General features: G+C 37.4%; 1 protein-coding gene across 2 annotated transcripts in view; it reads left to right on the forward strand.

Annotated features, from left to right (window-relative positions):
- The window catches only part of LOC141517410 (heat shock 70 kDa protein 4L), a 63,451-nt gene that overhangs the window by 7,320 nt on the left and 42,138 nt on the right, over positions 1-13,993 (forward strand). For both annotated transcript variants that reach the window (XM_074228381.1, XM_074228380.1), the window contains exons 2-5: positions 6,325-6,382; positions 8,489-8,629; positions 9,515-9,637; positions 13,883-13,982. In XM_074228381.1, the coding sequence (XP_074084482.1) occupies positions 6,325-6,382; positions 8,489-8,629; positions 9,515-9,637; positions 13,883-13,982 (422 nt within the window). The remainder of the gene's footprint in view (positions 1-6,324; positions 6,383-8,488; positions 8,630-9,514; positions 9,638-13,882; positions 13,983-13,993) is intronic.

Consider the following 13,993-nt stretch of genomic DNA (forward strand, 5'->3'; position numbering starts at 1 on the left):
TAGCCATGAAGCCTGCTGCTCAGTTTGAGAGGTTATAGATTCACTTCAGATGGAGATTTTGCAGGGGAGGCTACCTACAATTGGGAATTTGTTTTGCTTGAATATATACATTTATAATGGGTTTTGTTTTTCAATAAAATTTAACTTTAAAAATGCATTGAAGGGGCAGCTAGGTGGCTCGGTGAAGAAAGCACCAGTCTTGGAGTCAGGAGGACCTGAGTTCAAATCCAGCCTCAGACCTTAGGCAAGTCACTTAAACCCCATTGCCTTGCAAAAAAAAAACCATAGAAGACATTTTACACCCCAAAGAGGTAAAAGGAAAAGAATTCACATATATTTGTGGTGGCAAAGAATTAGAACCTGAGGGGACATCCAAAAATAGGTATAATATTTGGATTAAATTATGATCATTTTGGTGGAATGCTATGGTACTATAGGAAATGAGGCGAAGGAATTGTTTCAGTGAAACCTGAGAAGACTTAAAACCTGATGCAAAGTGAAGTGAGAGAATCAGGAGAACAGTTTATTTTCACAATAACAAAGATAATTAGCACTTGGAGACACACAGTACCCCCACAGTTCCCATGAATTCATGAGGAATTCTCTATTTCCAGAGACAATAGAGATGGATTCTGAATGCCAGGAGAAGTATTTTTCCTTTTTTTTCTTTTTCCTTTTTTCTTCCATAGCATGGTGAATGTGGACATTTAGTTTGCATGATTTCGTATTGGTAGTAGATTTTATTTTTTTTTAATGGTTAGGAAAGGGGGGAGGGGGGAGGTAGGTGGAGAAAGAGTAATAAGGGTAGCGTGGATAATATTACAAGGCAATTTTTAAACTAACTTGTAGAATATACTCTATATAAGACCAACAGTATGAAATGGAGGTTGATGGTTACATCAAGTCCTCCTCTTGTTTTCCTTTATATGTGTTGAAGTGGGTTGGGGGGGTGGGCAGGGCGTATTTAAGTTTAGAATAAAACTTTTTTTTAGGTTTTTGCAAGACAAATGGGGTTAAGTGACTTGCCCAAGGCCACACAGCTAGGTAATTAAGAAGCATCTGAGACCAAATTTGAACCCAGGTACTCCTGACTCCAAGGCTGGTGCTTTATCCACTACCCCACCTAGCCACCCCCAGAATAAAACTTTTTCAAATGAGTTGGTTCTCATAGAACGAATACTCTGATAACTTATTTTTTTTTTTCATTTTAAAGATTTTATTTATTTTGATAATCTTACTTCCCTCCCCCCACCCCCCATAGAAGGTAATTTGCCAGTCTTTACATTGTTTCCATGGTATACATTGATCCAAATTGAGTGTGACCAGAGAGAAATCACATCTTTAAGGAAGAAACATAAAACATAAGAGATAGAAAGATCAGACCATAAGATACCAGTTTTTTTCCTAAATTAAAGGTAATTATCCTTGGTCTTTGTTCAAACTCCTCAGTTCTTTTTCTGGATACAGAAGGTATTCTCCATTGTAGACAGCCCCAAATTGTCCCTGATTGTTGCACTGATGGAATGATCGAGTCCATCAAGGTTGATCATCACCCCCATGCTGCTGTTAGGGTGTACAGTGTTTTTCTGGTTCTGCTCATCTCACTCAGCATCAGTTCATGCAAATCCCTCCAGGCTTCCCTGAATTCCCATCTCTCCTGGTTTCTAATAGAACAATAGTGTTCCATGACATACATATACCACAGTTTGCTAAGCCATTCCCCAATTGAAGGACATTTACTTGCTTTCCAATTCTTTGCCACCACAAAGGGGGCTGCTATGAATATTTTTGTACAGTTGATGTTCTTACCCTTTTTCATCTGATAATTTATTAAAGTTTCATTTTTCCTCTCCTGTAAATTACCTGGATTTGGAATCAGAACCTGTGCTTTTGTTCTGGTTTTGTTACTTTCAAGCTGCAGGACCTTGGAAGTTCAAAACTTTTCTGGGACTCAGTGAAAAAGTCAGTCTAGATCAGGGTGGGGAATCTTTTTTCCTGCCAAGGGCCATTTGGATATTTAAAACATTATTCACCTGCCATATTTGGTCAACCATTTAATTAAGTCACCCCTAAAAAGCTCTTAGATTTATTAAATTTTGAGTCTAGTTGTGGTTGCTGTGGCAGTGCCAAACCAAATAATTTTGTGGGCCGACATTCCTGCCCATGGTCTAGGTGATCCCCAGGGGTTCCCATCAGACCAAAAGTCTTATGCTACACTTAAAATTTTTCCCCATTAGGAATTTTATACTTCTGTGTAAATTTTAGAATGATTGGTTCATGTTTTTAAAATGTTAAATTTCTGTTTTGATAGTGTTGCAAGGCATAAGAATTTTTTTAATTTTCTTGCAAATGCCAGCAGTAAACTTTTATTTTTAACATTTTTTTTTGCACTATTTTTAACATTTCAATGGATAATTATGGCATTTAGAAAAACTAGACATTGTGGGGGCGGCTAGGTGGCCCAGTGGATAAAGCACCGGCCCTGGAGTCAGGAGTACCTCCAGTCTCAGACACTTAATAATTACCTATCTGTGTGGCCTTGGGCAAGCCACTTAACCCCATGTGCCTTGTAAAAACCTAAAAAAAAACTAGACATTGTGTTTTGCTAATATATCCTTCAAGCAGTTGAAATTTTAGAAGTTTAAGTGAGATTGATAAGTGTATCTCCAATAAGTTACTTTGCTGAGCAAGATTCACTTGTGTTTTGTGTCTTAAGCTTTCTCGTTTTGAGAGTCTATATAAAGCAGAGGTTTCTAATGGTTTTTAAGTCAGGGACCTCTTTAGGCGTCCATGGATTCCTCTTCAGAATGTCTTTTAATATATAAAATAACATACTGAGCGTTACAACCAGACATACATGTGATTCCTTTTCCTTGGATCTATCTTAACAATAGAGAGCTAAAGACTTAAATCATTTGTAAGATCAAGGAAATTACTTATTTTTTTACTTTGACAGCAAACTAATAACGTCCAGATCTAGAGCCAGGGAGATAGATGTCAATGTGTTTGCCACCTTGACTAATGTCAGAGGAGGCTGCAATGGTTTTGGCTTCCAAGGTCTTTTGGAAGCTTGGCAGGGTCTTCTGCTGAACCTTTGTTGAAAGGGACCAACCCAGAAGAGAGCTAGTGGGTACTGGGTGTTCTTATTTGGGAATATCCATCTAATCATATATAGGCACTCACCTAATTAATTATGGTCTTTAGAGGCAGATAGGTGCATTGGCCCTGGAGTCAAGAGGACTTGAGTTCAAATTCGGCCTCAGACACTTAAAAGTTGCCTTAGCTATGTGACCTTGGGCAAAGTCACTTGATCCCCTTGCCTTAAATAAAATTTTTTTAAAAAAATTATGGCCTTTAAAAAAGTAATCTGATCAGATAAATAGGGGTTTATTTCCCAAACTGAGAATAAATATTATTAAACTCTAGAACTGATTCTCCTCTAATTTGGAGAATGCTGCCTTATTTTTTTTTTCCAAGTATTAAAATGATTTTTTTTGAGAATGTTATGGCTAGGTTGGGCTTTAGGGTATTAGCTTTTAGTAGTGTTATATGCTTTCTTTTTTCCCTTTAGGTATAAAGCATTTCACTAAAGGAGGTTTGTAGTTAAAAAATAACAGGAACATGAGGAGTCAATTGGACAAAGTATATATTGTATGTATCATTTATGGACCATAGCATATAATACTGTATATGTTTATAGGTTTTTGTGATCTTGAGGCCAGCAGAGCAGCCAAGCTGGAGACAGTGGCATATCAACAGGGCAGAAAGACTTAACTTAGCTAAATGTAGGAAGGCCCAGTATCAGAAAGTTAAATACTTAAGTGATGGATTAAGTAAGGATTCTTTTCTGTCCGATGAGGCGCTCTAAGTGGGAATAGTGATAATGATAATATGAAAACAAGTGTCTTTGAAATCATTCAAGCAGCTAATGGATATCTATTTTGCAGTTTTTTAAATCTTTAACAAATAAAGGTTTTTTGCAAGAGAATCTATCTCATTAAGTGCATAAATATTTTTAACCCTTAAGGTCTGATAAAAAAAATTCAAATATCTCTTTTAAAAAGAAAATTGATGTGAAGGGAGAATTTTTAGAAATAGTCATCCTCTCTGTCATGAAAAGAAAACACTGGAAAGAAGACTTGAGGGCAAGAGGAATTTAAATGATTCTTGATTTCTAAGATCTCTGGAAGTTATACATACATATCATGATATTCATTAGAAGAAGTGGCAAAGGGGGACAGCTGGGTGTTGCAGTAGATAGAATACCAGCAGGCCCTGGGTTCAAAATTCGATCTCAGACACTTGATACTTACCGAGTAACCTTGGGCAGGTCACTTAAGTCCCATTGCCTTGCCAAAAAAAAAGGAAGAAAGGGCAGAATGAGAATAGTAGGAATGAGATTAGATTTCCTCTGTTTCTGCTGTGTCCAGTTTTAGGCTGTACCTTGTGTCTCATCCTCTGCTTACCCCCTTTATGTTTTTATACCTCAGTATTCCCTGGTTTGAATTGAATGAACTTTGACTGCTTTGATACTGCTGTTTGGGGAGGGGGGGGGGTTGCAGAATAATTTCCTAAAATAATTTACTTAAACTTAGAGCACGGTCCTGATCAGAAATCTCCAATTACTTACTGTGTCAGGTCAAAGTTTTTAGTCTGTCCTCAGGGCAGCCAGCATCAAGTCTAACCTTAACCTGCCTTGCCAACCCATGCCCATTGTTGTCACGGTAACTACCTGTATTCCCCATGGAGTCCTCAAACACTCCCGCTTCCATACCTTTGTCCATAGTCCCCCCCCCCCCCCCATTCCTTAATTATTTCCCAATGTGGACTGACCCAGAGAAGGGACTGGCTTTACCCTCCCTCTCTATTCCCAGCACTTAGAGCATCTAAAATGTCAAATAGTCATGATTTCCTTGTTTGTAATATCAGAAAACTGTAATCTCCAGATCCACAGATTAGATACTGATCAAACAAGCTGACATAGTGTTGGGATTTGTTCAGTCATTTTTCAATCATATCTGACTATTCATGATCCCATTTGGGCTTTTCTTGGCAAAGATACTGGAGTGGTTTATGCCATTTCCTTCTGTTCATTTTACATGAAGAAACTGAGGCAGGCACGGTGAAGAGACTTGCCCAGGGTCACACTTTGAAGTGTGGCACGCACACACACACTAAAGCAGAGTGAAATGTAGTAGAGATATAGATAGCCTTGAAGCCACAGAAACCCAGTATGTTTATACTGATGACTTGAGGGAGGGGGTTGTTTTTGTTTTCTTGGTCTGTTAAATCACTATTCTACATTGTTACTGGCTGTGTGACCTTGAGCAAATTACATAAACTCTATTTGCCTCATCTGTATACTGGAGATAATAATGGACCTTTCCTGGTGGTTGTGAGGCTCACTGGAGATAAGAATTGGCAAGTGTTCTCTGATTGGTCGCTGCTACTCTCATTTGTTGGGGTGGTAGATGGTAAGGTTTTATGGGAATTTATTCCTTATATTTCTGTTATTAATATTTTGAAATGTTAAAAGAAAAAATAAGTCCCTTTGCTTCTGTGACCTTTTCGTCCTCAGCCCAGCTGATCATTGTCCACTTTTAAGTCTATCTTCCTCTGGGCCCTTCAGAGATTTGTGCCTCTTAGAAGCAGGCCACCTCATGTCTGTCCTTGTCTCTTCCCCTATGAGATTGATCAAGGCTCCTTGAAGGCAGGGGCTTCAATCTAGTGCAGCCTTGTGTCCCATTTAAGAGGCACTGGAGTGCTTTGGGGAGATTAGATTGTAGGTGATAAATGTGTGTAATTGTTGAATCTTCAGAATTCTGATACTATAAACTATTTTTTGATCATATGAAAGTTTTTGTAAAAATGTAATTCACTGGATCTGCATTTCAGAGCCAGAATTCTGCAGTAGCCATGAACTTTATAATAAAGATTTGTACTACAAATGTTATGCAGTATAGATTCAGGAGAAAATTACGGAATTGATTTGATCTTTTTTTCCCCCCTTGGTTCCTTTTAGATTCGTATTCTTATATAAATTGACTTTAGCCATGTTTATTTGGGGTCCGTTGTTTAGGAAAGAAGTTTGTTAGAATTTAAGAACTAATTTGCCATTTTTAAATGTTTAGATAGTTCATTAGTTTAATTACATGATCATATATATCAGTCCTTGAAGAATTGTTTTTTATAGTCAGGTGTGTAATAGTAGATTATAAAAAAACTAGAGGAAGATTTATTTGTTTTTCTTTAACCTGTTATACCTCTTTTCCTCCAGAGTCATCGTTTACTTGTAGTAAAATTTGTCTGTTACTTTATTTCTAGGGCTTGTATATCTTTAGGCTCCAAAACTCGAACCATTGGGAATGCAGCCAAAAGCCAGGTAATTTAATTTTGATGGGTGCTTAAAAACATATCCTTTTGAATTAAGTATGGGGTTCATGAATTGTGGGAAAATCTTATTTAGGGTTAAGTAGGGGGATTCTTATTAATCATAAGAGGAGAAAAGGGAGAAAAAAGGTGTCTGTAAAACCTATAATTAAAAACTTTGTTACATTGGTTTTTGACTATAATGTTTTAATAATTATTGAATATTGCATATTACTACCTTCAAAATCAAACTTGAATAAAGCATAAGCATATTCTGAAATTATGTTAACCTAGATATTTTCCACTTTGCTCTATATAGTATATTTAAATATATTGGTCAGAATAATTCAAAACTATATTCCCAAAACATTGTGCATTTAGGGGGCTGATATTGCTAACGTATGATAAAACTTTGTTACTAGATGCTAAGATCTATATTTTCTATGCTGTGATATTTAGACCTGAATTTACAGTCAAGAAGCTCCATGTATGGGGAGGGGGAAGGATTAGCAAGAAGTAGAAGATTAGAGAAATCTCACAAGGGGTGGAGCTAATTGAAGCTGCCACTAATTTATATAGATTATATTTTTAATTGCTTTTGGGTTGGGATGTCTATGTACTAGTAAAAAAAAGCATATATTTTATATCATAACTAAATTTCATTTTAGTCTTATTTAGTTTTAATTGAATTTTAATGTGTACTTGAGTGTTTTCCTCTCTTTTATTAAAAAGAAAGGGTAAAATAGCATTGATTTTCCTGAGAATTTCTTTTTTTCCCCATTCTTACATCAATATATAGACTTAATTGACTATTGTCTGAAAGCCCCACTTCTGTTTACTTGTGGTTTCTATTTGTTGTTTTACATAAATTAATCTGGGGATATTTTTTCTCTTTTTCTCTATCCTTTGTATCTCTAAACTTGTTATTTTTTGATGATAGTTTTCAATAAATATCTAACATTTTTTTTCCCCAAATTTACATTTTGGATTAATATTAAACAGTCCCATTCCAGAATTAGACTTTGAGCTTACCTAACCCTGATGCATACAGTCATGATAGTTTGGCTGAAGGACATCCCAGAATTCATTCTTAGTCTCTCTGAGGGAAGCAGTCACATTGCCTTTCCTGACTTGACATCCTAGGCAAGCTAGCATTCTTCTAGCCTTATAGTGATGAGAGTCCTTGGAAACCAAAATGAATACCCCTCAAATCTTTTTAGATTTGAAAGTCATGACTGTTCTCTTTGCTCGAAAATGATGGCAACTTGTGTTTTGATTTGCTATTTACTAAATTTTAAAGTAGTGTATATCCCCCTAGTTAAAAGAAAGATACTCTCCAGAAAGTCTTCTGGGATCCTAGATTTAGGCCTTAGTAGGCCTTAGAAGTTGGGAGCACTGGGCTGAATTGGAGAAGCTTAAGCTTACATTGACTTTTCCTTTGAGGAAAGGTCAAATGGAGCAGAAATTGAAGGGGAGTGCTGGTGGGAATGCCACCCAGAAACAATTTGTGCTTTGGTTAAGGACTGGATCGAAGGTCTGTAACTTGAGTCAGTGAAATTGGGTCAGCCAGGTGGTGCAGTGGGTGGAGCACTGGCCCTGGAGTCAGGAGGACCTGAGTTCAAATGCGGCCTTGGGCAAGCCACTTAACCCCATTTGCCTTGCCAAAACCAAAAAAAAAAATCACTGCCACTAGTCCTGGAGCTGCTAAGTCACTGCCAACAAAAGGCTCTGAGCCTCCTCAGACCCAGTGCTACAACCTCTCTCCCAAATGGAGAGGAAAAGTGAGGGAAAAAAACTGGCAAGAGTGAGTGACATTAGAGAGGATTACCTTAGGAAAAGAAACCTTACATTGGTCAAACTTCCTTTTGAAAAACCTGTTTTGAACTTTTTCTATATTGTCAAAGCAAGAGCAAAAACTTTAAGGAGATGTGGAGTGATAACAGTGTGCCATGGATGTAGAATTCATAGATTTTTGAGAATCAATATTAAAATTTATTGTTATTTATAATGCACATATTAAGTTTAGAAATTTGTTTTATCTTAACATTTTGGAGTTTTATTGGTAAAGGGCAAGGCTCTGGCAGCATACTTTGATTAATAAAAGCATTTTTTTTAACAGATTGTTACAAATGTAAGAAATACATTACATGGCTTCAAAAAACTTCATGGACGGTCTTTTGATGATCCCATTGTGCAAACTGAAAGAGTCAAGCTTCCCTATGAGCTTCAGAAAATGCCAAATGGAAGTACAGGAGTTAAGGTACTTACTTATCCAGTGCAATAACTCGGCACCACACGTCATTACAAAATCCAGAGATGAGGAATCATTCTGCTTAGGCACATTTTCTTGGCAGCTAAAATAGTTTTATCTGGTTTTTCCATTCCTTTCATTGAATAAGGTTTTTAGAAGGCAGAAATACTTCTGACTGGTTATTATTTAGCTTCATTTAATAATAAAGCTCATTTTGGAGAAATTGCAAGGGGATAGGGAGAATTAGAGCTGTTAATTAATTCCAGAAAGGACCCAGACTGGTGTGAGGATTTCTTCCAACACTTTTTTGGTAATTATTGCAAAAACATCTGGAGATATGTGGCGAGGTATTAAAGGAAAGCATTTTTTAAAAGAATTTAAGCTGTTTTGAATTAAGATTTTTAAAAACAAGTATCAATGTTTACTTTGCAAAAAGGAACATTCTTTTTAAAGCTATTGTGCCTGTCATTTATGTTACCATAATGTAGCCTTGAAACTAAAATACCTTGTTTCCCTCTAACATATCAAGATTCAGCTTCCTGGGTATTGCTTTTATTTTTTATTATTGAAATACATGTTGTTTTAATCTCTTTTGTAAAGCTTTTGAACTTATAAATTCGTAATGAAGTTTTTCAGGTAAATTCTAACTGACTATAACCTAGCACAGTTTATATTTAATATTTTTCTTGTATTTATTTTTTAAAAATTAGAGCAACAAATATCTTTGAAAGTGGAGGGAAAACTAAGGAGTGAATGATAAAGCTTTTTTAAAAGCTTCTTAAAGATTCTATTTGTATTTCAAGTTCTTTGTAGTTTGTTGATTCATTTTTAAATTTTCTGGATTTGACTTTTATTTCTTTGTTTTACTCACTGATGTTTTTCCTTTGGTTTCAGGTACGCTACCTAGACGAAGACAGGCCTTTTGCGATCGAGCAGGTCACTGGCATGTTATTGGCCAAGCTTAAGGAGACTTCAGAAAATGCTTTGAAGAAGCCTGTGACAGATTGTGTGATTTCTGTGAGTTTGGACTATGATTTATTATAATAAGAGATGCTTCCCTGCTAGGTTGTTGTGCAGGTCCAATAAGATAGCTTGTTTAAAGTGCTAGTTTCATTTCATGTTTTCTATTGCATCAGTGGTCTTGTAGGTTAGACACTACAAGTATCAAGGTTTTTTTTTTCGTGTCTTCTTCTTTCAGTAAATGCCTGCTAAATCCAGTTAACTTCCTTTTTCAACATGAGAAGGACTGAGGACCATAAGAAGAATATTTTGAAGGACCAAGATATGTCCATTGATGTATAGAACATTTTGTTCTTTATCCATAAAACAAAGAAAATAAAGATAGGATGAAATTTTTTATCTCAAAGTAAAGTGATAATAAAAATTTTTCCATTGGGTTATGTTTCTTGGTCCTTCTAGTGTTAAGAAAAGGAAGGGAGGGACAGCTAGGTGTGTAGTGGATAAAGCGCTGGCCCTGGAGTCAGGAGTACCTGGGTTCAAATCTGGTCTCAGACACTTAATAATTACCTAGCTGTGTGGCCTTGGGCAAGCCACTTAACCCCGTTTGCCTTGCAAAAACCTTAAAAAAAAAAAGGAAGGGAAAAAATTCATTTTTGTATAGCTTGAAAGTTTTCACCATGTCACTCAGGATTAGCTGGTAGATCTTAGAGACTTAGTGGCTGAATCCCCCAAAACACATCGACTATTACCAGCTTCCTTCTCTGAAATCTCTGCAGCTTCTAGGTTTGGACCTAGTTCAACCTCCCCCCAAAAGTTATCAGCAAAAGTAAGTCGGTTGGGGGTGGCTAGGTGGCGCAGTGAATAGAGCACCAGCCTTGGAGTCAGGAGTACCTGGGTTTAAATCCAACCTCAGACACTAGTTACCTAGCCGAGTGGCCTTGGGCAAGCCACTTAGCCCCATTGCCTTGAAAAATAAAAAAAATAAAAAAAAAAAGGTCGGTCTCTCTATCTCCCTCCCCCCCCTTTTTTTAAGTGTGCAAGAGAAACTGGGATATTCATACATAACACATTGAAACAATAATTCTGGGTGTAAAGCAGTGATTTGTTATTGAATGCTACCACAGTAGCATAAAATTGTTCTTTTCTGTTAGAGAAAAGAGGGCTGACTTCCTTCCTGAGAGGAGCGGAGTCATTGGAGAATATTACTATATGAGAATATGATGTATGCCCTGAAAAGAGGCTGGAGGTAGTTAAGGGACTTGGGCACAAATTCTAGCTTAGGGAAGGCACTGAAAATTTTTTGGGGGGGAAGGGGGGATTAGATAATTAAGACTGCAGTGCTGCCATCCCATGTTTCCCATTTTCTTACTTGGCTGGGAGCCAGTGCCAATCTTGCAGCAGTACCCTAGGTTTTGGGATGACATAAGATGGGTGGCAAGGGCTTGATTGTAGCAGGGAAAAACGTTGGAAAGAGTAAGTGAGCCTTCTTTCCCATTTCCTTTTCTTGAGGACATGCTGGCAAGGATGTAAGTCCTGAAAGCAGAGAAGCATAGTGAATAGCTCCTCTTGTATATGCCCTTCTCTTCCCCAACTCCAGCCCTGTGCTGGAGCCTGGGGGGCTTAATAAAAGTCTGTCACAACTAAACTGAGATGGTCCCATAGCAGGAGAGGAGCTTATTTCTCCTTGTGTTTGGGTGATGAGGCCCTTGACTCTTGAAGATATTGCTGCCAAACCCCACTGTTCTTGAGAATAGGATCATATGGTCAGCCCTGGTACCTCTGCCTGTTCTGTTCATTAGTCAGAAAAGGGGGTCAATAGAAAAATCAGGCCAGGGGCAATTTCATTTTCTCATAAAGTAGCTAGCTTCTTTTTTTTAATTAATTTTTATTAAAGATTATTTGAGTTTTACAATCCCCCCCATCTTGCTTCCCTGCCCCACCCCCCCACAGAAAGCACTGTCAGTCTTTTTTTTTTTTTTTTTTAAGTTTTTGCAAGGCAATGGGGGTTAAGTGGCTTGCCCAAGGCCCACACGGCTAGGTAATTATTAAGTGTCTGAGGCCAGATTTGAACTCAGGTACTCCTCACTCCAGGGCCGGTGCTCTATACACTGCGCTACCTAGCCACCCTCTGTCAGTCTTTACTTTTATTTCCATGTTGTACCTTGATCTGAGGCCAGATTTGAACTCAGGTACTCCTCACTCCAGGGCTGGTGCTCTATACACTGAGCCACCTAGCCACCCTCTGTCAGTCTTTACTTTATTTCCATGTTGCACCTTGATCCAAATTGGGTGTGATGAGAGAGAAATCATAGCCTTAAAGAAGAGAAGTCTAAGAGGTGACAAGATCAGACAATAAGATACCTGTTTTTTTCTAAATTAAGGGAATAGTCCTTGAACTTTGTTCAAACTCCAGAGCTCTTTCTCTGGATACAGATGGCACTCTCCTTTGCAGACAGCCCAAAACTGTTCCTGATTGTTTCACTGATGGGATGAGCGAGTCCTTCAAGGTTGATCATCGCTCCCATGTTGCTGTTAGGGTGTACAGTGTTTTTCTGGTTCTACTCATCTCACTCAGCATCAGTTCATGCAAATCCCTCCAGGCTTCCCTGAAATCCCATCCCTCCTGGTTTCTAATAGAACAGCAGTGTTCCATGACATACATATACCACAGTTTGCTAAGCCATTCCCCAATTGAAGGACATTTACTTGATTTCCAATTCTTTGCCACCACAAACAGGGCTGCTATAAATATTTTTGTACAAGTGATGCTTTTACCCTTTTTCATCATCTCTTCAGAGTATAGACCCAGTAGTGGTATTGCTGGGTTAAAAGGTATGTGCATTTTTGTTGTCCTTTGGGCATAGTTCCAAATAGCTCTCCAGAAGGATTGGATGAGTTCACAGCTCCACCAACAGTGTAAATAGATTTCCCACAACCCTTCCAATAATGATCATTATCCTTCCTGGTCATATTGGCCAATCTGAGTGAGCTAGCTTCTTTTCAAAGAAGCTTAGTTTTAGGACCTTTAAGTCAGAGCTTTCCTAAATGAAAATCTTAGCAAGGTGGGCCCTATTTTGCTCTTATTATTGGAATCCTTCTCAAGTTAGGTGACTTAATTAAGTATGTTAAGACTGTTACAAATAAATTGAATAAATACTGTTGACTAAGTTCATTGATAAATGGATGGATCAAAAAGTTATAATTTTCAGGGTTAGGGTAGGCTTTAGTTATTTAAATTTTAAAATACTTTATTCTAAATTAGTAACCAACAATAAAAAGAAACAAATAAAATTATAAACTCCACATTTCTTTCTTTCTTTTATGGAAACCATAGTTTGTTATTGGCTATGTTTCTTTTTTTTTTTTGGCAAGGCAAATGGGGTTAAGTGGCTTGCACAGCTAGGTAATTAGTAAGTGTCTGAGACCAGATTTGAACCCGGGTACTCCTGACTCCAGGGCTGGTGCTTTATCCACTATGCCACCTAGCCGCCCCTGTTAGCTGTGTTTCAAAAAAAAAGCAAAAAGCAAAGAAATAAAAGAAAATTAAAACCATATACTTCAGTCCTCACTTCCTATTTCATCAGTTCTTTCTCTGGAGGAGCATAGTATTCTTTATCACTGGTCCTTTTCAGTTGTTTGGAGTCATGTTGAGTAAAGTAACAAAGACTTTTACTTTAATCATCATAACAATGTTATTATTGTGCACTTCTTGGAATATTAACATCCAGGTGGTACAATGGATAGAATGCCAGGCCTGAGGTTGGGATGACCTGATTTCAGATTTGACCTCTGATAGTTGCTAACTGTGTGACCTTGAATGAGTTGCTTAATCCTGTTTGCCTCCATTTCATCATCTGTAAAATGTTGTGAGGCTCAAGTGAGAGAATTGTAAGGAACTTATCACAGGACCTGGCTTAATATATTTTAACTGTTATTGTTATTTGCATCATCATCATTACCATCATCATCATTAGTTATTGGAATGAGATAAGGAATAAGCTATTTCTCTTCCTTTGGATCTTGTTTGGTATATGATGTTGCTCGGAAATTTAAGTCACTTTCATGTTCTGTTTTTGATTTCTTTTTAAGTTCTGTCCCAGTCACTATAGGGCTATTCATGATTTTTAATGAGATTTAGGCATTTTTTTTCTCATTTAATGAGCCTAAGTGAATTCTTGATGTTGAACTTAATATGTATGTCAGATTATGTCCATCATTTTGTCTTTTACATAATTGAAACCTTAAAGGGAAACTGTGACAGAGAACTATTGTCTTTACTCATCTATTTCTAAAATGTTATAGATTCCTAGTTTCTTCACTGATGCGGAGAGAAGGTCAGTGATGGCAGCTGCCCAAGTAGCTGGCTTAAATTGTTTAAGGCTGATGAATGAAACCACAGCAGGTAAGTGCTCA

Source organism: Macrotis lagotis, chromosome 3 (assembly GCF_037893015.1).
Source record: "Macrotis lagotis isolate mMagLag1 chromosome 3, bilby.v1.9.chrom.fasta, whole genome shotgun sequence".
NCBI lineage: Eukaryota > Metazoa > Chordata > Mammalia > Peramelemorphia > Peramelidae > Macrotis > Macrotis lagotis.